General features: G+C 33.7%; 1 protein-coding gene across 1 annotated transcript; it reads right to left on the reverse strand.

Moving 5' to 3' along the window:
• Positions 1-1,587: 1,587 nt before the first annotated feature.
• On the reverse strand, positions 1,588-9,902 carry LOC139872648 (sugar transport protein 13). The gene is made up of 5 exons (XM_071860566.1): positions 9,668-9,902; positions 8,507-8,829; positions 3,268-3,392; positions 2,890-3,181; positions 1,588-2,567 (listed from the first exon to the last, which is right to left on the reverse strand). Exons 1-5 carry the CDS (start codon positions 9,801-9,803, stop codon positions 1,884-1,886), a joined length of 1,560 nt encoding a protein of 519 aa, XP_071716667.1. The 5' UTR covers positions 9,804-9,902; the 3' UTR covers positions 1,588-1,883.
• Between the last annotated feature and the right edge of the window lie 14,380 nt (positions 9,903-24,282).

A 24,282-nucleotide genomic window follows, 5' to 3' on the forward strand; every position in this document is an offset into this window, starting at 1 on the left:
CAATCGCTTCACCCCACCAGCAAGTTGCAGAACGGAACGAATTTTCATTCCAACAAGTGACCGGGATTCCTCGAACTGAAACTCAAGCGAATCTTTTCATTGACCAATAATTTTTCTCAAGCATCCTGACGTTGGAACACCATTTCCTGATGGTGTGGTCCTTGTTTTTGATGATGCTTGTCACCTCTTTCTCTGAATTGCAAACCAGAAGGATGTCCATACCCCCAATATATTTTATGGAGGCATTGAAGATACCTTCTGCTTCACAAAGTGAAGGTAATTGGTTTAGGATATCTAAGCTAATAATCTCTCCAACAATGGACCTATTCAGGAGGTTGTGGTTGACGTGTGAATTATTAGCATTAACTGTTCTTTTCACCTCAAAAGAATGTTCATGACAATCTCTTTTCTTATCTTGCCTTTGATTTTGTATTTTCTCCCTAAGATCTGCTTGCTGCCTCTGGATTTTTTCTCTAAGGTCGAAATTAGGGTTACCTGCTACATCACAATAACGACTGTTGTCCCTAAAAGCGAAGTTTGGGGGTTCTTCTGTACGTTCACCTCTATCCATTTCCTTCTGTGCAAAACGGTGATTCCCTTTGTTGTTTTCGTCTCCATCTCTTCTTTCCAACGCCTTAAAAACCCTAATAGGGTTTCCATCGAATTTGATATCCTCCAGACTTTTGAGTAATCTGTGTTCACATCCTACACCGTGGAATCTAGCGAAGGCGAAACGCTGTCCACTCTTCAATCTTTTGCTTGCCATGTAGATATCTCTTAAGTCACCATGTTGTTTGAACACCTTCCACAAATCAGCAACCTTCCAATTTTCAGGGAAGTTGAAGAACATAAAAGATGTCAAATGGATTCCAAAAAGCCTAGTAAAATGATCTTGAGTTTTCCCGTTGTACCGATCTCTAATCCTAGTGCTCGCCGTGTTTTTCCTCTCCCTCACTGGAAACTCTCTCTCTCTAAAGTTTCTCTCTCTCATCTCTCTCTTTAGAGATTGAGAATTATCTTATCAATTATATGAAAGAAACAGTAGATAAATGGAGAAAAAATTCATTAACCACTTTTTTTTTACCACACTACACCTCCTAGCACCATTACCACCATACTCCCTGCCACCTAACACCACCAGTCCACCGCCACCAACCACATGTAACTACCACCATCAGTCACCTGCCACCACCACTCTCAGCCACCTGCCACCACCGCCGTCACCCTCCACAACTTCCAACCACCACCAAATCTGATATAAAGAAAAGAAAAAAAACCAGATCCATACATGAGACAACCTCAGAGGGCGATTTCATGTTTGGTGTAATATATACACATACCTAAAATTCTTAAAAGAGACCGAATATCCGAACATGGTAGCGATTTCGAAAGTGTTACTGTTTTGTTTGAAACCAATCTTATGACAGTACATCATCAAGGATTTGTTCAAAGGGGTGCGCGCGTGGACCAAAATTTACTACAGAAATCAAACCAAGGGTTCTGATCAACTAATTAACTAAACATATTAATTCCACTAACAAGTATATATAAACATAAAACAATGTTTGTGATGTACCAAGTAATGTATATTGTACAAATCATCTCATAATTAAGGTTGTATTAATTAGTGCAATATATATAATTCAAACTCCACCATTTAAACTCATTTTGAGCCAAAACTCAGATACTACAATTACTATTATAAACTTAATCAAACAACTACTGATAAAACTAGTATTCACTCATATTTTATTATAACTAATCGGTGTTTTTATTACCCAAAAGAAAAATAATAGCCAAATTATTCTAAAAACAAATACCATAGTTATTATTTATGTCTCTCTTTTTCCTACTATTTGAACCAACAAACGGGTCGGGTCAATTTATAAGGCATAAGTGTGTCCATTCTTCTTGGCTAAATCATCTTCAACATATTGATCATCATCCATAAACCTCTTCCACAACCAATGCTTCTTCCACACCCTTTCAGTCATCTCTTCAATCGGTATATTCTTTGTTTCCGGAACCAAAAACCAAACGAAGAACGACATCACAAGCACCCAACCCGAAAAGAACAAAAAGATCCCATATTTGAAATGGCAAAGCATCGATAAAAACGCTTGTGCTATAACAAATGTGAAGAGCAAGTTTATGCACACAGTCACACTCTGCCCAGCTGACCGTGTCTCAAGTGGGAACGTTTCACTAGGAATTAGCCAACCCAGTGGACCCCACGACCATGCGAACGCGGACACAAATGTGCAAACCATAATTACCACTAGGACCGCGAAACCAGTGCCTAGATTGTCTGAGGTGTCTGTCACTTTTAATCCTAGTACGACCGCAATCACAACTTGAGCGAAAAACATTTGTACGCCTGCTTCGAGTAAAAGTATCCGGCGACCAAGTTTGTCCACAGAGTAAATAGATACGAGCGTTGATAACACGTTCACAGCTCCCGTAATAACGGCTGAGTACAGAGAGGCATCGTTCTTGAACCCTAATGTGCTAAAAAGTACTGGCGCGTAGAACATGATCGCGTTGATGCCCGTAAATTGTTGGAAGAACTGTAGTACGAATACAAAGTAAAAAAATGTAAGTGAATGTCCAAATTCGCTTTAATACATTGTAATGTACAACACTTTAAGGCACATTTAATGTACAACACTTTAATACACATCTAATGTAAAAAAATTTAAACTCTTACTTTATGCATTTTATACATGTAAAAAAATAGGTAAAAAGTAAAAGGAAAATTGTAAGTAAATATAAATAAAAAGTATAATGTAATAATGAAATTTTTCATAAAATTTATTAGTCCGACGACTTTTATATTAGGACGGAGGGAGTAGTATTGTACTGTTATACACGAACAAGAGGAATATTGACCTGTAAGGCAACTGCGATAACGAGCTGAGGGCGATTCTTGCGTTGAAGGAGATTACGGAAAGGGTGTTTAACTTCTTTTGCAATGCGACTAGCCTCAACGAGTTCCAAATATTCAGGTTCAACGTTCTCAATACCACGAATTTTTCTAAGTACAGCTTTACCTTCTTCTAGCTTGCCTCGCTCGATCAAACTGTTGGGTGTGTCGACAACCAAGAGTGCGCCTAACGTCAAGAGTAATGCCGGGATTCCAGCTAACCCTAATGACAGTCTCCAGCCCCAACCTCCTTTAATCCTAAACAAACAAATAAAATTTTATTCACATTTTTCAAATGATCATGGAATCAAAATAACTACAAAAAGATAAATTTAGTAACTAACTTTGCAGTGCCGTAATTCACAAGGTTGGCAAAAAGAATCCCAATTGTGACATTAAGTTGAAACAATATGTTGAGGCCTCCACGTATCCTTGTTGGTGCTATTTCTGAAAGAAAAACTGGAACAGCCTGCAAATATATATTATTAATTTTAGGACTTTTATATTCAGGGACCTTAATTGTAATTAAAGAATTTAAAAATGTATCATTTCTTGTACATTATATATAATGACCTATATCCTGAGAATAGCTACCATTCACCAACCCAATGTGTTGGTGATTTTAGTGTTATCTAACTAACCATGCATTTAGGTAGTTGTGATTTACTTAAAAGCAAGAATTATCTAGTTATGTATAATAACGGGTTTAGATAGTGTGGAGTTTACGTTCGAAAAAGCTAACTCGATAATGTTGCAGAAATAGCGGGGTCGCGTCGTCTCAAGGTCAAGAGCACAGGGTTTAGGGGATAGCGCCCCTTGCAGGAGTTTAAGTGGCAGCACCCTTTGGTGGACCCGTCTCGTTTAGGTGAGCGGGCGAGCGTCGAAATAAAGTTGCCCCTCGTCGAGTGCGGGACAACGTTCCAACACAAATGGTATTTTATCATATATTTGTATACTAAAACATTGTATCCAAATGTTTTTCCCCTCCAAAATACCACCCGGTATTTTCCCACCAAAATGAAGAGTCGCACCCTTACCTTTTCAGTCACCAATTAACAGATACCAAAATACTTACGGGTGAATATGCTTTCATTTTTGTATATAGAATACCCAAATAATACTCTAACCTCGGATTTGTGATTTCATTGTCAAACATAAATTTTCATTCTTGAATTATTCATGTAAAGATTTTGTGAACTTTAACAATTATTGTGTTAGGAAATTAGTGGCATACTTTGACTCGTCCACTAGAATGAATGTGTATGCTATATTTATGTGTACTTAAACAAGTTTATCACGCAACAGATTCCAAGTCTATATGACTATATTTGAATTGACTATTCGAGCTACTAGACGACTTTAGCCATGGCAATTTTCCATAGTTGGAAATGTTGGTTTATTTTGGCTAGTAGAAGATATGTTTATCCTACATTGGTGGGAGGAAGATGTGAGGGGTGAGTGACTTGGTTATATAAGAAGGGCTAAGTCTTCATTTCAAATTGCACCAATCAATACACTTTAAGTATTTGATTATTTCTTTCTTTCTTACTCTTGTTTGAGAGTTGTATTAGTTAAATATTTTGGAGAGTGTAGTTGGCTTAAGAGAGTCGTCTATATCATTGTAACAATTTGTGATATAGTGTATTTCTCTCTTTGGGGGCCGGTGGTTTTTCTCCTGTTTTGGAGTTTCCACGGTAAATCTTGTGTTGTGTATTGTTCTTATTTCTTTACTATTATTGTTGGGCTGGGTGGTGGGAATTAGTGAGACCGTAATTTCCCAACAACTGGTATCAGAGCGTCAGGTTTGACGGGGGTCTCGGTTATAGGAGTCGGAGTATGCTCTGTGGTTGCCACGTGAGTGGATCGTCCACATCAGAAACGAGTTCTATTGATCGTATAGGGTATCTGGTTAGACAATATTTTTTCTGATTCGTAGTAATAGTTGGATTTGTTAGTGGCCTAGTTGTGGATTTCCGATTTAAAGGGTCCTGGCTACCTGCTACATCTTTTGGCTATTCGAAACGTGAGCAAAATCAGAGAAAGTGTTGTCTATAGGATACGGATACGATGTCGAAGTTCAGTCCAATGAGGTTTGATGTAGAGAAATTTGATGGGATGATCAATTTTGGCTTATGGCAGGTTCAAGTCAAGGATGTGTTGATTCAGTCCGGTTTACACAAGGCTTTGAAGGGTAAACCCACCCTTGTTCCTGGCAGTGATTCTAGCAGTAAGTTCGATGAAGAAGAATGAGATGATATGGATTTGAGGGCAGCAAGTGCGATTCGTTTGTGTCTTGCAAAGAACGTGCTTGCAAATGTGCACGGGTTATCAACGGCAAAGGAGCTTTGGGTTAAACTAGAGCAGTTGTACCAGGGCAAGGGCATCTCAAATCGGTTGTGTCTTAAAGAACAATTTCATACTCTGCGTATGGATGGGGGTACAAAGATTTCAGATCATCTAAGTATTCTTAACGGTATTGTTTCAGAACTGGAGGCTATTGGAGTTAAAACGGATGATGAAGATAAAGCTTTGAGGTTGATATTATCTTTATCATCGTCTTATGAACACATGAAACCTATTTTGATGTATGGGAAGAAAACTCTGAAGTTTGAAGACGTTACTAGCAAGCTCCTATCCGAGGAGAAAAGACTGGAAGGCAACGGGGTCTCGTCATCAGGAGATACGATAGTGTTGTGTTCGGATAGGCAGAAGAGAAACTCTAGAAAGAATCTGACATGCTGGAAGTGCGGGAAGACTGGACATGTAAGGGTTAATTGTCCCGGTGGAGCTAATCAAGCAAATGGCTCCAAAGACGCTAACATTGTCTCCGTCGTTACGGAGAGTGACGAATTCTTCTGAAGTCACATCATCCGCATGGTGTGTCCGCGCCACCATGGAAAGGGATGTTCGTTAGCGGTTCCACAAATTGTACATGGGCATTGGTTTGGCGTTGATGCAAGGTGTGTGGTGGAAACTGATGTTGTAGCTGATGAAACTTCCAGGGAAAGCCAAACAGGAAGTTGCACCATAAAGTTTCAGCTGGTTGTTCAACAACATGTGCCGAGGTGAAATGCTTGGAATGTGATATTCTAAGTGCTATACTCTTAATGGTGGAGTATGATAATTCTTGTTAAGAGTTATGATTGTCTGTGATGACAATGATTGTCGGTTTAGACAATGTTCGATGAAGATGCAAGTTTTGTCTCTTGGGAGATAATGTCAACGGCATAAAGATGAGGATCTTGAAGTTGTCGTCGAGGAAGCGTCTACATCGGTTATCCTTGCAATGTGGAAGCATGGTTATCTTCTTCTATCCAAAAGGTGGAGATTTGTTGGTTTATTTTGACTAGTAGAAGATATGTTTATCCCACATTGGTGGGAGGAAGATGTAAGGGGTGAGTGACTTGGTTATATAAGAGGGGCTAAGTCTTCATTCCAAATTGCAGCAATCAATACACTTTAAGTATTTGATTATTTCTTTCTTTCTTACTCTTGTTTGAGAGTTGTATTAGTTAAATATTTTGGAGAGTGTAGTTGGCTTAAGAGAGTCGTCTATATCATTGTAACAATTTGTGATATAGTGTATTTCTCTCTTTGGGGGCCGGTGGTTTTTCTCCTGTTTTGGAGTTTCCACGTTAAATCTTGTATTGTGTATTGTTCTTATTTCTTTACTATTATTGTTGGGCTGGGTGGTGAGAATTAGTGAGACCGTAATTTCCCAACAGGAAAATGCAACTGTCACGTTTTAAGATGATGATTTCATCCCTTATGTTTTTTTATTGAATTAAACTTTAGCTGGATCACTTGTGCTTCATGTACACAAGTAAACAAAACACACATTGTTTCAACTTTGCTGTAACGGGTAATGCTTAAAATGTATGCCAAACTTGCGGCGTCTAAAAGAAGATATGTGACTTGTAAAACGTTGACCATCCGCAATGGGGGTGGCATCGCAACAAACTAACACTCCAAATATCTAGGTGGACAAATTTAACATAGGGTAACGCCCACAACGGGGCTTCAAATTTGATGTCCTTTTGGCGTTAGCCATATAGTTAACGGGCACTTTTTTGGCGTCAGAATTCTTGTATCCAATTAGAAATCGACACATGTAAATACCGAAGTATTAAGCAGTAATAGTAATTAATTAATAATTACAATAAGAGAAGCAAATGCTACAACTTTAATAAAACTAGATTATTAAGGATATAGGGTATTTATTTATTAATAAAACTGATGTATAGTGTTCTCTAATAATTATAATTATATGAGATTTATGTAAGGGGAGTATTGCTCATAGTAATATGTCCTATATATTTTATTCGATTAAAAAAAATTAAGGACGGACCAAGAAAGTTGGAGATGTTAAAGAAATTAACACATAATGATATAGTAAAAAAGGTCATTAAATGCCCTTCACAAGATTCATAACGCAATATTATTGCCATATCCAAACTATGTGGCCTCAAAACCAAACTCATGACTCTTTTCTTCGATGCGACCTTTATATCTTATCTATACTTTTCATACTAAAAGTAAGGCGATAATTTTAATTTTACTGCTTTTCAATATATGACATGCATGTTTATTCAATATCAAGTTTCTTTCGTATTAACGTTTTAATTATTCAGTCGTATACTGCTTTTCAAAATTCATTATTTCCACGTAAACACGTTCTAATTAATTAGTTACTAAACAATTTTTTAACGACGAAAATAAACAATTGTTTAAAACGTTTTAAAATTAAACATGAAAAATAAAGTAGAACTAAGATAGTAATAAACAAATGGATGAATGGATAATGATCCTTACACTCTCAAAATTATCCGTACAAAACTAAAAAGACATTATAATGTTATTATATTGTTCAATTGTGTATGATAATGTAAATTTTTTTCGTGTAAGGATCACTGCCTTAAATAAATAGATAAATATTACCCCGTATTTTGGTATGGTATTTTTAGAAAAGGCAAAATAATATATTTTAATTTTAATATTTGATGTGCAATGCGGTGATATGCCCAAAATAATTGAACTGTCAATCTAAATATTTCAACTTCGCCAATGTTGACTATGCTTATGTATGATGAAATTAGTATATCCATTTCGAATCTGAATTTGTGGAAAATCTATAATTATTTTATAACAAATTCAGGGATTTATCATACTATTTTCTTTTATTTCCTTATGTTATGCAAGCTGTATTCTCTTTTATATTTTACACAACTTAATCTTAGGTGGTAACATCTAAATTAAATGATAATTGGGAATCCGTCGAATATAATTGTGGTTTCAAAGCTTAGAATTATCATTCATTAGGGTAATTTTATTTATTTATTATTTATCTAAAAATAGATCTAAGGGCTATGGTTACGAAACTTACACATGCATAAAATGTTTGTACCTTAATTATAAATACATTACATACCGGCATACCGCTACTCTTAACATGAGTTTAATTGTTAAGTATAGTCTTAAAAACTATAGGGCCCGACCACCACACGTTACATCTAAACAACTATAATAACTCAAAATAATTACAAAAAAAAATGGTAATTATAATATGAGCTAAGAAAAACAAACCTGATTAGCAAAACCAACACCACAACCAAGTAAAATTCTTCCAACAATGAGCATGGCAAGATCTTGAGCTGCAGCATTAAACCCGACTCCGAAAATAAAGAACACTCCGGCAATCAACATTGTAAGTCTTCTTCCAAGACGTCTCGTTGTATAAGACGCGAAGAAAGTTGCCGTAAGTCCGGCAAGATACAATGAAGATGTGAAAAGTTGTAAACCTTGATTGTCATATTTGCAATAATTACTACCAAGATCACCGGATATTGTTTTTCTATATACCACGGGAAAAAATTTCTTTAAAAAATCCGGCATGGCTGTCACTCCACCTGTTATTATTATACATTACATTAAAGTAATTTATTTTGTTAATTATTCAATTATATAATATATAATAAATAAATTAAGATATTGAAACCGAAAGGACTAATATGAGTAAATGTATTATGGTTGATATTTATTTATTGACTTAATATCCAATTATAGTATGAGCTTTGATTCGATTACGTATTTATTATTATAATAAAAAACAGTTGTGACATTTTTAAATGATTTACTTCTAACCGAATAGGCAATATTAAATTAAATTTTAGATATATATATATATATATATATATATATATATATATATATATATATATATATATATATATATATATATATATATATATAACAGATATGTTGAATTGTTTCCGTTTCAAATCTTTCCACTTTTTTTATTAGAAAACAAAAAGAAACTCATCATAATTAAATTTGCAATATCTCAATAGTTTCGGTGATAAATAAATTTCTTCACGTCAGTTTATTCACGTTCATAATGAGTTAATGACAGAAATGCTATCTTTTCCTCAACCATATTTGCATAAGGTCATATGATTCAGGAAAAAATATATATATTTTTATCAAAATTCGGCGACAAAAACCAAGATTCGAACCATCCACAAAAGTGTTACTTCGATACTGTTAGACCGATAATCATTTGCCATTCAGATTAAATTTACACTCATTTTGACAATTGTCAATTAAAATGATTTGTATAAGATGTAAGATCATGAACAAGTAAACAATCATAATTACAATCTAGCAGCACCAACAACAACAACAACAACATAAAATGGCAAATAACACAAAAAAGTACAAGCATGAATAATAAGGTTTGATATTTACCTGAAACGCCAACATCGTAACCAAACATAAGGCCGCCAGTAGCGGCCATAATGCATGATATAATGACAATAGGAGTGATTTTGGCCTCAAATTCTACTCCTCGAGCACTTGTAACCGCGAGTCCTCCGCCAGCCATAGCTGCAGACCAATGAAACGTACGGTATTATAAGTATTATTGTTGTTGTCGTGTTATTGTTTTAATATCGAGAGAAAAATGTAAGAGAGGATTAGAGGTGTAACTCCAGAATGATTATTTTGGATTAGATGGTTTTATTATATAGGGAAATTTTTGTAGAGCAAAATCGAATTATTTTGCTTTTTCGTGTAGGATGTGGGGTCCACGAATGATATATTGACACGTGTACCTTTTTTTTTCTTTTTTTCCTCGTTGTCGGCTCATTCAGTCGTCAGATATATTATCTCAAAAAACTGGGATTCTGCTTTTCTTTTCTTTTTTACTAGGTGTTTATTCATTTATTTAGCACAAAATAATATGAGTCTTTTTTAATAGGATATATTTATTATTTTTATGTATTGATATATTGTACCGTATAAGTCATTAAAACATAAGAGCACCAGGAGTGGGAGCTCGTCTTCCCCACGTCGGGTACCTCGTCACCTAAATAGCCACTCTCCACTCCCATCACCTGGTGTCGTCCCCCTTCGATCAGTCGCATAGGCGACGTAAAATGCAACGTTCAGCTTCTTTTTTATCTTTTATTTTTAATCCAATTTATTTATCTATATATACCATTCACCTTCACACTTCAAACACACAACCAAAAACACACTTGAAACTAAAAAAAAAAAGATTGAACTCATGCATTGTTTCGTTGAATGTTTATTACTGTGGGGAGCTGAGCGAGGACTGGAAAACGTATTTCAATCCGAAATGTATGTCGTTCGAGTCCCTCAATGTTAACGGGTGGGACACAAGCCGTTCGTTCAGCTACATACGAGAGCATGTCGACTTCGAGGCCTCGGATTTTATGTACATTGTTCCACGAACCCGGACCTTTGAATTTCTCATGACCGAGCGAGAATGGGAAGCAATTGTCGGGAAAGCAAAACTCAAGTGCGAGCCTATCGACTTGTATTATATCCACATATGGTCCCGGCAATTCATCAGCCGCCCTCATCCTCACTACCCGCACGACGAGAGCGATGATGGATACAATAGTCCTAGCCCGTGAAAGACTCAAACGGACGGGTTAGTTTTTAGTAAATTTCGGTTTGTATTTTTATTTTGAGGACTTATAATGTTTTTTTTTTAATTTTTAGGTTCGTAATGTTTTTCTTTTTATTTTTAGGAATCGTAATGTTTTATTTTTTTATTTTTAGGAATTGTAATTTTTTTTACTTTTAGGAAATGTAATGTTTTTTTTAATGAAAGTTATTTTATTTATGTTAATTTTTATAATTTTATTAATTTATGTTATATTTAAAATCATTAAAATAATAATAAAAATAAAAACTGACATACCCCAAGTGACATAGGTCACCACTCCCCACTTTTTCTGACTCAGCAAGTCAAGTCTGACATGCCAACTGACCTCAATCACCACTCACAGTGCTCTAAAAATGATGGATTTATTAATTCTTGTCTTTGATTTATCACTACACATTTCAAGTGTGGTGGTTGTTATATAATTATTAATCATGTAAATTATTCCTTTTTTTTAACAGCAACGGAAAATATTATAATCAAACGAAACGAACCTCAGCAAGAAGCTAAAGGGATTATAGAAAGCCATAAGTTCCAATTAAAAACTAAATTACTTCTAGTTTTGAGCCAACGAAAAGAGTACAATCTAAGAATATCAAATAAACTATTTTTACAACAAAATGAATTGTTAAAAACTATGTTGTTCCAGAATCGCCATAAGATCCAAAGAAGAGTAACCGCAACCGCTATAATACGATCTCTGATAGTAGTCGAAATACGAATTCCTTCAATCCATGCAAGAAAAGTGTCCCACGAAACAAAACTTGGCATATTACAACCGAGCCAAATACAAACCTTCGCCCATAAATCTTTAGCCAACTCGCATTCAAAGAAAATATGTGACAACCCGGAAATTTTTGACCAAATTTAAACTTTATCTTTAAATGATTTAACGTTTCCGACACGATAAGCAAAGTCTGTAAAACTAAATCTCAAAATTTTTGAACTACTTTCATATATTAAAATACCTTTCGATTATTCTTGACGATTCGCGAACAATTATACGTATATAGATACATATATATATACTATAACTTGAAAACGTAACAATGTATTAATTGTTTGATACCGTACATTAAACTTATTGGTTTAAATATTTATTTGAATATATATGATAAGTTGGAATATTAATTATATGAATAACTTGCGACATATATTTAAAACGTGTTTATGAATGTTGAAAATATATATTAACTTGGTCATAAAACGATTTGTTATTATATATATATTAACAAATAGCGAGACAATGATTTATAGAAGTAAATGACCAAAACACTCGAAAGTTTAAGATACACTTTAAATGATATAGTTTATTGATAATTTAAAACTATATTTTGACAAAGGTACGAGTCACAAAACGTAAATTGCGAGTTTTCTAAGCGTACGAAAATGCGTTCGAGAAACCGAAACCGGGATATAAGTCGAGTGACAACGTACGAGTCATCGGAACGAAAATTACAAGTCAACTATGCATGAGAATATAATATAATATATAATTAATTAATATAAATTATATATATTATATATTAATAAATAAATATGTCGATAAACAAGAAAACAAAAGTTTGTGAGCTGGATCAGAGGGCCATGCGATCGCATGGCCTTGAAGCACAAATCCCATGCGATCGCATGGGGTACTTTTTCAGAAAAGGTTCTATAAATTCAAACGATTTCATTTCAATCACACACATATATTTATCTATACTCCGTTTATAATTATTATTTATATTATTATTATTATTATTATTATTATTATTATTATTTTTATTATTATTATTATTATTATTATTATTATTATTATTATTATTATTATTATTATTAAGATTAATATTATTATTATTAATTTTATTATTTTTATTAGTAGTATTATACATAAAATACTACGACGAAGTCATGAGCGTGTCACTTTCAAAATGGGTTTTCAAGCGGGATAGAGCTAAGGAAAATATGGGTATTGTTCGAGGGTTTTGCTCGTGAGTCAAACTAGTGTTTATCATCTCCATTACGTCTACGTACTTTTCTGAAATATTGAATCACAATATTGATACGTAAGCATTTATATTTTATCTTTTATATACTAATAGTGTATCCATGTCTAGTGCTCGAGTATATATATTTATACAAGCTTGTATGCTAAATTTCGTCGTTAAACAGTTTATGATGAATCATGAATTAAATACATATATTACTGGTAAAAGGTATATGATATACATATTCTTGGAAAGCTGGCGAAAAATCAATAACTTTTCATTTAGACACCGAATAGTTTCGATGAACGGATTAAAAGATATGATCAACTGAATTATGATTGACGTTAATTGAAATTGCTTTTGAAACTGCAATTAAGATTTAAACAACTTGTTTACGAGATTGATAAAATGGATTTTTTGAATATTACCAACCGAGTAAATGAATCCTTATATAAGGTACATCTCGTTTTGTTGAACTTTTGTCAAAATTGACTTTTTGAAATGACTTTTGATAACTTTTGTATATGTCAATCTCGAGCATTAGGATTATGATACACTATGACCAGACCTAGCTTGATAAACATTTATTGACCAACATATGTTCTGTAGGTTGAGATCTACGATTAATTGGTAATCCGAATTTCGGTCACATTTTGGTGAACAACTTTATATGCTGCTAAGGTGAGTTTCATTGCCCCCTTTTTAATTGCTTTTGCAATATAAATTTTTTGGGCTGAGAATACATGCAATTTATTTTAAACGCAATGGATACAAGTACATACTTAATTCTACACTGAGTTTGAACCGAAAATCTCTTAGCTTTGGTAACTAGTAGCTGCCAGTACATAGGATATGGACTGGTGGGTGCGAATAACAGTATATGGATCCATAGGGCTTGACATCCCCGTCCGAGCTAGAGCGCTAGCCTTTTAACGGACGTGTGTTATTTGAGTTTAGGACACGTTGGTTTGCGTGTATTAAAACGAATGGGGTATTTATCATTATAACGTTAAAGCTTAGTTACCAGGGTGCTCTGTTACGTAGAATCTATTGACAAACTTTTGATAAACGTTTCTGAATGAAACAACTGAAATCTTGTGATCCACCTTTATATACAGATTATGCAAAACACTAAAACTATGAACTCACCAACCTCTGTGTTGACACTTGTTAGCATATTTATTCTCAGGTTCCCTAGAAGTCTTCCGCTGTTTACTTATATGTTAGACAAGCTATGTGCATGGAGTCTTACATTTCATATTTATCAAGGAAACGTTGCATTCACCAAATCATCACCATGTATCTTATTTTGACTGCATTGTCAACGGAATTACTATTGTAAACTATTATTTACGGTGATTGTCTATACGTAGAAATTATCAGATGTCGAAAACCTTTGATTTAAATATTCATTTATGGTGTGCCTTTTCAAAAGAATGCAATGTTTACAAAACGTATCATATAGAGGTCAAATACCTCGCAATGAAATTGATGAATGACGTGTTCATCCATATGGATTTGGAGCAATCGTCACAGTTGGTATCAGAGCGTTGGTCCTAGTGAACCAGGTCTTGCATAAGTTTGTCTAACTGATAGTTGTTAGGATGCATTCGTAAGTCTGGACTTCGACTGTGTCTGCATGTCAAAAGTTTTGCTTATCATTTCTTGTCGGAAATTACATGCTTATCATTCTTAAGTCTAGACACGTTTTCCTGCATTTATTGCATAAATAGTGTATAGACAAAAATTCATATCTTAGCGTATCTGTTACTGTAAACTTTTCCTGACATCTTCCGAATATTCCTCCGTGATTTATGGAATTTTGGTATTATATATACATATGTAAATTATGTATTGAAGAGTACCAATCTAAATTCTATAATCTATTTCATATCAAAAATCATCTCTCTAATTATACAAGATGGATCCCGTATATAGTTCAAATTCCTTAAATTCCGACAGCTATTCCGATATGGATATTCACCGGAACTCTGAAGAAAGTGTAACCGGAATGGATCAACCAATCAGCCATCACCTATTCTGGATGAATTGGGGATGGGTTCGTAGCCTACTTAATCATTGGAGACAAGAAGAAGGTGATCCCTTCCATCCACCACATTCACCTCTTGGCGAAGAACCTGAAGCACTTACCGGCGAACCTATTCGTAATACTATTTTCTCTCTCATTTCCAGAGTATCTCATCATGATTATATACTATCCCATATTATAAATCTTATTTATCCGATCGTCCGAACCACCGATCATCCCGGTATAATAGAAGAAGTCAACGAGCTTCGTGCTCGGGTAGTGGCTTTGGAGAATATGGTGCAAGGGTTACGAACACCAGCAGCAGCACCCGCAACATAACCGGTACCACCATCATCCACACCAACAGGATCATTACCACCACCAACAACCACATCCGCATCACACGCCTCAACATCACAATCTGTACCTCGAATATCAACATCATACGCACCAAGGTACCAAGAAGTACCAGCAATGACAAACGATGAAGTATGGATTCATAACTTCATCGGAGAAACATTCTACGGCGATTATATAATTTCTAAAGTTTAGAGATTATCTATTCTAGCCTTAACCCTAAATCAGATAGAGTAGAAACCCTTATCCGAATGGTGTAAGATACAAGCTAGACTTGTTTTACCAACAACATTAACAGTACCCTTAGCCTCACCAGCACAGTCAGTGCTGTCAACATCGTCAGAATCAGCAGCACCTCTAACATCACAAGCTCCGTCAGTTGTGACGATCGCTCTAAATCCATATGGACGAATACGTCATTCATCGATTTCATTGCGAGGTATTTGACCTCTATATGATATGTTTTGTAAAGATTGCATTCTTTTGAAAAGGCACACCATAAATGAATATTTAAATCAAAGGTTTTCGACATTTGATGATTTCTACATATAGACAATCACCGTAAATAATAGTTTACAATAGTACTTCCATTGACAATGCAGTCAAAATAAGATACACGGTGATGATTTGGTGAATGCAACGTTTCCTTGATAAACATGTCATGTAAGACTCCATGCACATAGCTTGTCTAACATATAAGCAAACAGCGGAAGACTCCTAGGGAACCTGAGAATAAACATGCTAACAAGTGTCAACACAAAGGTTGGTGAGTTCATAGTTTTAATGTTTTGCATAATCTATACATAAAGATGGATCACAAGATTTCAGTTGTTTCATCCAGAAACGTTTATCAAAATATTCTACAAGATTGAGCACCCTGGTAACTAAACTTTAACGTTATAATAAGTACCCCTGTTTTAACATACATGCAACCAACATGTACAATACATGCAAACCAACGTGTACTAAACTCAAATAGCATACGTCTATTTTCTAGTTCAGGCTAGGGTTTCTATACCTGGAACAGACGGGGATGTGAAGCCCTATGGATCCATATATAACTACTCGCGCCCACCAGTTCTTATAACCGGCAGTTACTAGTTACCAAAGCTAAGGGATTTTCGGTTCAAACTCGGTGTAGAATTTAGTATGTACTTGTATCCATTGCGTTTAAAATAAATTGCATGTATTCTCAGCCCAAAAATATTTAAAGTATTTAAAAAGGGAGCAAATGAAACTCACCTTAGCAGCACATAAGGTCATTCACCAAAATGAAACTCGGATTACCAAATAACCGTAGATCTCAACCTAGAGAACATATGTTGGTCAATAAATGTTTATCAAGCTAGGTCAGGTCATAGTGTATCACAATCCTAATGCTCGAGATCGACATACAAAAGTTATCCAAAGTCGTTTCAAAAAGTTAATTTTGACAATAGTTCAACAAAACGAGACATACCTTATATAAGGATTCATTTACTCGGTTGGTAATATTCAAAAATCCAATTTATCAATCTTGCAAACAAGTTGTTTTAAATATTAATTGCAGATTCAAAAGCAATTCCAATTAACATCAATCATAATTCAGTTGATCGTATCTTTTAATCCGTTCATCGAAACTATTCGATATCTAAATGAAAAGTTATTGATTTTTCGCCAGCTTTCCAAAAACATGTATATCATATACCTTTTACCAGTAATATATGTATTTAATTCGTGAATCATTATAATCTGTTTAGCGACGAAATTTAGCATACAAGCATGTATAAATATATATACTCGAGCACTAGATATGGATATACAATTAATATATAAAAGATAAAATATGAGTGCTTACGTACCAATATTGAGATTTAATATTGTAGGAAATTACGTAGACGCAACAGAGATGATAAACACTAGGTTTGATTCACAAATATACCCCCGAATATTACCCATAACCTCTTTGACAATAACCCATAATTTCCTTAGCTCTAGCTTGCTCGAAAACCCGTTTCGAAATCATTTGGACATCCCTCCGTCGTGATATTATATATATATTATTATTTTTGTATCGTAAAAATAATAATACTAATACTATTAATAATAAGATTAATAATAATAATCTTAATATTAATAATAATAATAATAATAATTATTATTATTATTATTATAATAATTATAAATAATAAATTAAATAAATAACATAAGTAATACGGAGTAATATAAAGTGTGAGAAAACTGAACCAGAATCGTGCAATTTATAGAACTTTTTCTGAAAAAGCACCCCATGCGATCGCATGGGATTTGTGCTTCAAGGCCATGCGATCGCGTGGCCCTCTGATCCAGCTCACAAACTTTTGTTTTCTTGTTTGTCGACATATTATTTAAATATATATAATATATTTAATTTATATAATTAATTATATATTATATTAAATTCATGTGCATATTTGACCTGTAATTTTCGTTCCGATGACTCGTACGTTGTTACTCAACTTACGTCCCGGTTTCGGTTTCTCAAATGCATTTTCGTACACTTAGAAAACTTGCATTTTACGTTTCGTGACACGTACCTTTGTCAAAATATAGCCTTAAATTATCCATAAACTATATCACTCAAAGTATATCTTAATCTTTCGAGTGTTTTGGTCATTTACTTCTATAAATCGTTGTCTTGTTATTTATTAATATAATAGTATTTATCAAACGTTTCATAACCAAGTTAATATCAATTCTCAATATTTTTAAACACGTTTTAAAATATACGTCGCAAGTTATTCATACAATTAATATTCCAACTTATCATATATATTTAAATAAATATTTAAACCAATAAGTTTAATGTACGGTATTAAACAATTAATACATTGTTACGTTTTCAAGTTATAGTATATATATATATATGTATCTATATACATATAATTGTTCGCGAATTGTCAAGAACAACCGAAAGGTATTTGAATATATGAAAGTAGTTCAAAAATTTTGAGATTCAGTTTACAGACTTTGCTTATCGTGTCGGAAATGTTAATCATACAAAGATTAAGTTTAAATTTGGTCAGAAATTTCCGGGTCATCACAGTACCTACCCGTTAAAGAAATTTCGTCCCGAAATTTGAGTGAGGTCGTCATGACTAACAATAAAAATGTTTTCATGCCGTATATGAGTCGATAAATAGAGTTTTATCACTGTTTGAATAATATGGATAAAACAATCCAATTACTCGAAGCGTATGAGAGAAGTTATCATAATAGAGTGAAATAGAGATTCGTCTTATCTTTTGACGTAGTAACGATTGGTTTCCGAAATTTAAGGAATAGAAAATCTTCATAATAAGATTTGATTCTTCAAAATTTAAGGAAATTATGATTTCCTTTGATTAAATGCGTAATCTGCCTCGATTGTTATGTCTGATATTTCGCTATAAATTGATTACTTCCGTTTCATTATTTTCACCACTCCTACATCTTCTTCCTCATTTCATACTTCAAAAGATTGTGAAATGCTTCATCCAGTTCTGATTCTTGATATACTTTTAACTTTCATATCTGTCATTCTTCTTTTTCATCTACCACCAAAGGAAGTTATTTTCTTCTACTATTACCTTGGAGTTATAGTGTTTTTCATTCTCTTGTGTCTTTATATTGCTATACGCATTGATATACACGGTTTGTAATTTCGGGGTTGTTATCGGGCTTTATATTCTCCATTATATTTCGGAGCTTCATGCTTTCGTTTTCTCTTCCCAACCTTAAGTCAAGCGGATAATGGTCCAGAATTCGTAGGTATGAAGTTTCAGATGAACATAACTAATGTTCTAAGAAAGAAATGGTAATAGCACAATCTGACTTGTCAAATTACCAGAATACCTCAAAAAAAGACCGAATCATTAAGAAAATATTTTCTTGATATTTTTAGAGATTATATAGAATGAAAGAGTTATGTAACATGGTTCATGATGAGGGTATGATATGTGAACCTTTATCACGTTCCATTAGAAATTCAGCATGACTTACTGTAATATAATCACGTTGATCAAGTGTCATTATATTATATTAACTCATGCTTCAATTCCCAACATTACTTCAAAACATTTATATTTTAAACTTGAAAGTTTCAGAATTTAGAAACTAAAATAGTTTCTTTTATGGTGTAACACAGATATCGTAAAGAGAAAAATGATTTTCGATAAGAATGATTATGAAATTATCTCCAGAAATATGGAGGATATTTATAATGAAAGATACGATGATATCTTAGAATTTCTAATATCAGAGGATGATGAAGAATATTGTCCGCAAGGGTTTAGATTCGGAAGCAAGGTATTCGTTAATGGCTTCAATAGATACTGAATCATTTGGATTCTTTGAAGACAGGTTTCGTCCTTGTGATTTATCCACAGCCTCTTTCATACTTTGCTCAATCCGTTTTCCAGTTCCAAACTTTCTCTTTTTCTCAGCTTTACCACCATACTATTCTTTATCATCAAACTTTTGACTGTTAAGGTCGTTTATAGTTTTTGCTGCTTCATCAACATTTTTCTAAAATTCGGAGAACTAGTTTCGTAGTTTGGGGTGTTTTTCGGAAACTTCACATTCGAAGTATGTAAGTCCAAGAGGTAGACGTTATATGTACACATATAACTGTTGGCGTAGACGTGCTACAAGATTTCAAAATACTGATTGCTAATTCCTGATAGTTGGTATGGCAATTGCCGTTACAAGATGTGGATGAGTACATGATACGGTTTCAATGAGTATAAGGATTTTTCGGAAGGTCAAAGATCAATGAAGTTGTTGGTAAATTTACTGCTAATGTGGTGGAACATGAAAGGTTCCCCAGTAACAAAAACGTATATGCCAAAGTTACAAGTCTGAAAGGTCGTCATTGACTGGTTGAACGGTTGATAATACTGGATACTTTTGGAAAGGAATTGCAAGGTTATTTTCAGTAATAACAATGCTAAAGGATCTTTCACATTTTTGAAGTCAAAGTATAGCTTTGAAAGATGTAGAGATCTAAGAATGATGTCACCCGTTAAATCTTGACTTGGATTCTGATCCGTCAATATCAGAATATGTAATTGAATTTGTATGGAAACGATTGTATATCGCTGTGAGCATAGTTAATAATTTTTGAATCAAAGTTGAAAAATGTACAGTGTAACATATTAATTGTGAACTTAAATATTTCCCGGGAATTACCTACCCGTTAAAGATTTCACAAGTAATATTTTGTACAAAAGAATTTTTATTACCGTCTTTATGAAAATATATGTATGTATATTTTCTTCAGATGTAATACAGATTTGATGAGTTAATATCATATTAAGCTCATTTGATTTTTGACTTGAATTAGAAATGAATAAAACATTAAAGATTTAATAATCTTTACGGAGTATTTCACTAATGTAATCAATACTCAGTTTTATTGATATTTTCTCAGTGAATCATGTTGGTGCTCATGGAACTCTTGCTAACTTCGCAAGGTACGAATGATGTTTTCTAGAAAGTTTCGAATACATCGAAAATGAAAGTATAAAATCAACCATATAATTGAATAATATACTTAGTTTATTATGAAATGGAATTCATTGAGTTGGAAACAGAGATTGTAGTTAACGATGGTTAAGTCATTAACGAAGTATGTACATCATAGCATATTAGTAATATGAATTAACCGAGTAGTACTACCAGTTAAGATTCACACGTAATAACTTGGTACGAAAAGATTTATTTTGATTTCAAAATTCATATATATTAAATATACATAAAATTTCTTCAGGGGAAATGAGTTAATACTTCATCGGTTATTGTTGCTGGTATTTCTTGGTAACTACGGTGCGTATGACGTTGATGCTCGTGGAACAGATTGTGAAGTTAAGGTTTGCGATGCGGATGTTGTTGGTGGTGGTAATGGTACTGTTGGTGTTGTTGTCAGTGGTACTGTTGATGTCGGTGATGCTGCTGGTGCTTGTAACCTTTGCACCATATTCTCCAAAGCCACTACCCGAGCGCGAAGCTCGTTGACTTCTTCTACTACACCGGGATGATTGGCGGTTCGGACGAGCGGATGAATAAGATCCAGAATTTGAGAGAGTATATGATCATGACGAGATATTCTGGAGATGAGAGAGAAAATGGTATTACGAACAGGTTCGCCGGTAAGTGCTTCAGGTTCTTCGCCAAGAGGGCAATGTGGTGGATGGAAGGGATCGCCTTCTTCTTGTCTCCAATAATTAAGTAGGCTACGAACTCATCCCCAATTCATCCAGAATAGATGATGGCTAATTGGTTGATCCATTCCAGTTACACTTTCTTCAGAGTTCAGGAGAATATCCATATCGGAATAGCTGTCGGAATTTAAGGAATTTGAACTAGATACGGGATCCATCTTGTATAATTAGATAGATGATTTTTGATATGAAATAGATTATAGAATTTAGTTTGGTATTCTTCAATACATAATTTACATATGTATTTATAATACCAAATTCCATAAATCACGGAGAAATTTTCGGAAGATGTCAGGAAAAGTTTACAGTAACAGATACGCTAAGATATGAATTTTTGTCTATACACTATTTATGCAATCAATGAAGTAAAATGTGTCTAGACTTAAGAATGATAAGCATGTAATTTTCGACAAGAAATGATAAGCAAAACTTTTAACATGCAGACACGGTCGAAGTCTAGACTTACTAATGCATCTTAACAACTATCAGTTAGACACATTCATGCAAGACCTGGTTCGCTAGGACCAACGCTCTGATACCAACTGTGACGATCGCTCCAAATCCATATGGACGAACACGTCATTCATCGATTTCATTGAGAGGTATTTGACCTCTATATGATATGTTTTGTAAACATTGCATTCTTTTGAAAAGGCACACCATAAATGAATATTTAAATCAAAGGTTTTCGACATTTGATGATTTCTACATATAGACAATCACCGTAAATAATAGTTTACAATAGTACTTCCATTGACAATGCAGTCAAAATAAGATACACGGTGATGATTTGGTGAATGCAACGTTTCCTTGATAAACATGTCATGTAAGACTCCATGCACATAGCTTGTCTAACATATAAGCAAACAGCGGAAGACTCCTAGGGAACCTGAGAATAAACATACTAACAAGTGTCAACACAAAGGTTGGTGAGTTCATAGTTTTAATGTTTTGCATAATCTGTACATAAAGATGGATCACAAGATTTCAGTTGTTTCATCCAGAAACGTTTATCAAAATATTCTACAAGATTGAGCACCCTGGTAACTAAACTTTAACGTTATAATAAGTACCCCTGTTTTAACATACATGCAACCAACATGTACAATACATGCAAACCAACGTGTACTAAACTCAAATAGCATACGTCTGTTTTATAGTTCAGGCTAGGGTTTCTATACCTGGAACAGACGGGGATGTCAAGCCCTATGGATCCATATATAACTACTCGCGCCCACCAGTTCTTATAACCGGCAGTTACTAGTTACCAAAGCTAAGGGATTTTCGGTTCAAACTCGGTGTAGAATTTAGTATGTACTTGTATCCATTGCGTTTAAAATAAATTGCATGTATTCTCAGCCCAAAAATATTTAAAGTATTTAAAAAGGGAGCAAATGAAACTCACCTTAGCAGCACATAAGGTCATTCACCAAAATGAAACTCGGATTACCAAATAACCGTAGATCTCAACCTAGAGAACATATGTTGGTCAAAAAATGTTTATCAAGCTAGGTCAGGTCATAGTGTATCACAATCCTAATGCTCGAGATCGACATACAAAAGTTATCCAAAGTCGTTTCAAAAAGTCAATTTTGACAATAGTTCAACAAAACGAGACATACCTTAAATAAGGATTCATTTACTCGGTTGGTAATATTCAAAAATCCAATTTATCAATCTTGCAAACAAGTTGTTTTAAATATTAATTGCAGATTCAAAAGTAATTCCAATTAACGTCAATCATAATTCAGTTGATCGTATCTTTTAATCCGTTCATCGAAACTATTCGATATCTAAATGAAAAGTTATTGATTTTTCGCCACCTTTCCAAAAACATGTATATCATATACCTTTTACCAGTAATATATGTATTTAATTCGTGAATCATTATAAACTGTTTAGCGACGAAATTTAGCATACAAGCATGTATAAATATATATACTTGAGCACTAGATATGGATACACAATTAATATATAAAAGATAAAATATGAGTACTTACGTACCAATATTGAGATTTAATATTGTAGGAAATTACGTAGACGCAACAGAGATGATAAACACTAGGTTTGATTCACAAATATACCCCCGAATATTACCCATAACCTCTTTGACAATAACCCATAATTTCCTTAGCTCTAGCTTGCTCGAAAACCCGTTTCGAAATCATTTGGACATCCCTCCGTCGTGATATTATATATATATTATTATTTTTGTATCGTAAAAATAATAATACTAATACTATTAATAATAAGATTAATAATAATAATCTTAATATTAATAATAATAATTATTATTATTATTATTATTATAATTACAATAATTATAAATAATAAATTAAATAAATAACATAAGTAATACGGAGTAATATAAAGTGTGAGAAAACTGAACCAGAATCGTGCAATTTATAGAACTTTTTCTGAAAAAGCACCCCATGCGATCGCATGGGATTTGTGCTTCAAGGCCATGCGATCGCATGGCCCTCTGATCCAGCTCACAAACTTTTGTTTTCTTGTTTGTCGACATATTATTTAAATATATATAATATATTTAATTTATATAATTAATTATATATTATATTAAATTCATGTGCATAGTTGACCTGTAATTTTCGTTCCGATGACTCGTACGTTGTTACTCAAATTATGTCCCGGTTTCGGTTTCTCAAATGCATTTTCGTACACTTAGAAAACTTGCATTTTACGTTTCGTGACACGTACCTTTGTCAAAATATAGCCTTAAATTATCCATAAACTATATCACTCAAAGTATATCTTAATCTTTCGAGTGTTTTGGTCATTTACTTCTATAAATCATT

This window comes from Rutidosis leptorrhynchoides, chromosome 10 (assembly GCF_046630445.1).
Source record: "Rutidosis leptorrhynchoides isolate AG116_Rl617_1_P2 chromosome 10, CSIRO_AGI_Rlap_v1, whole genome shotgun sequence".
NCBI lineage: Eukaryota > Viridiplantae > Streptophyta > Magnoliopsida > Asterales > Asteraceae > Rutidosis > Rutidosis leptorrhynchoides.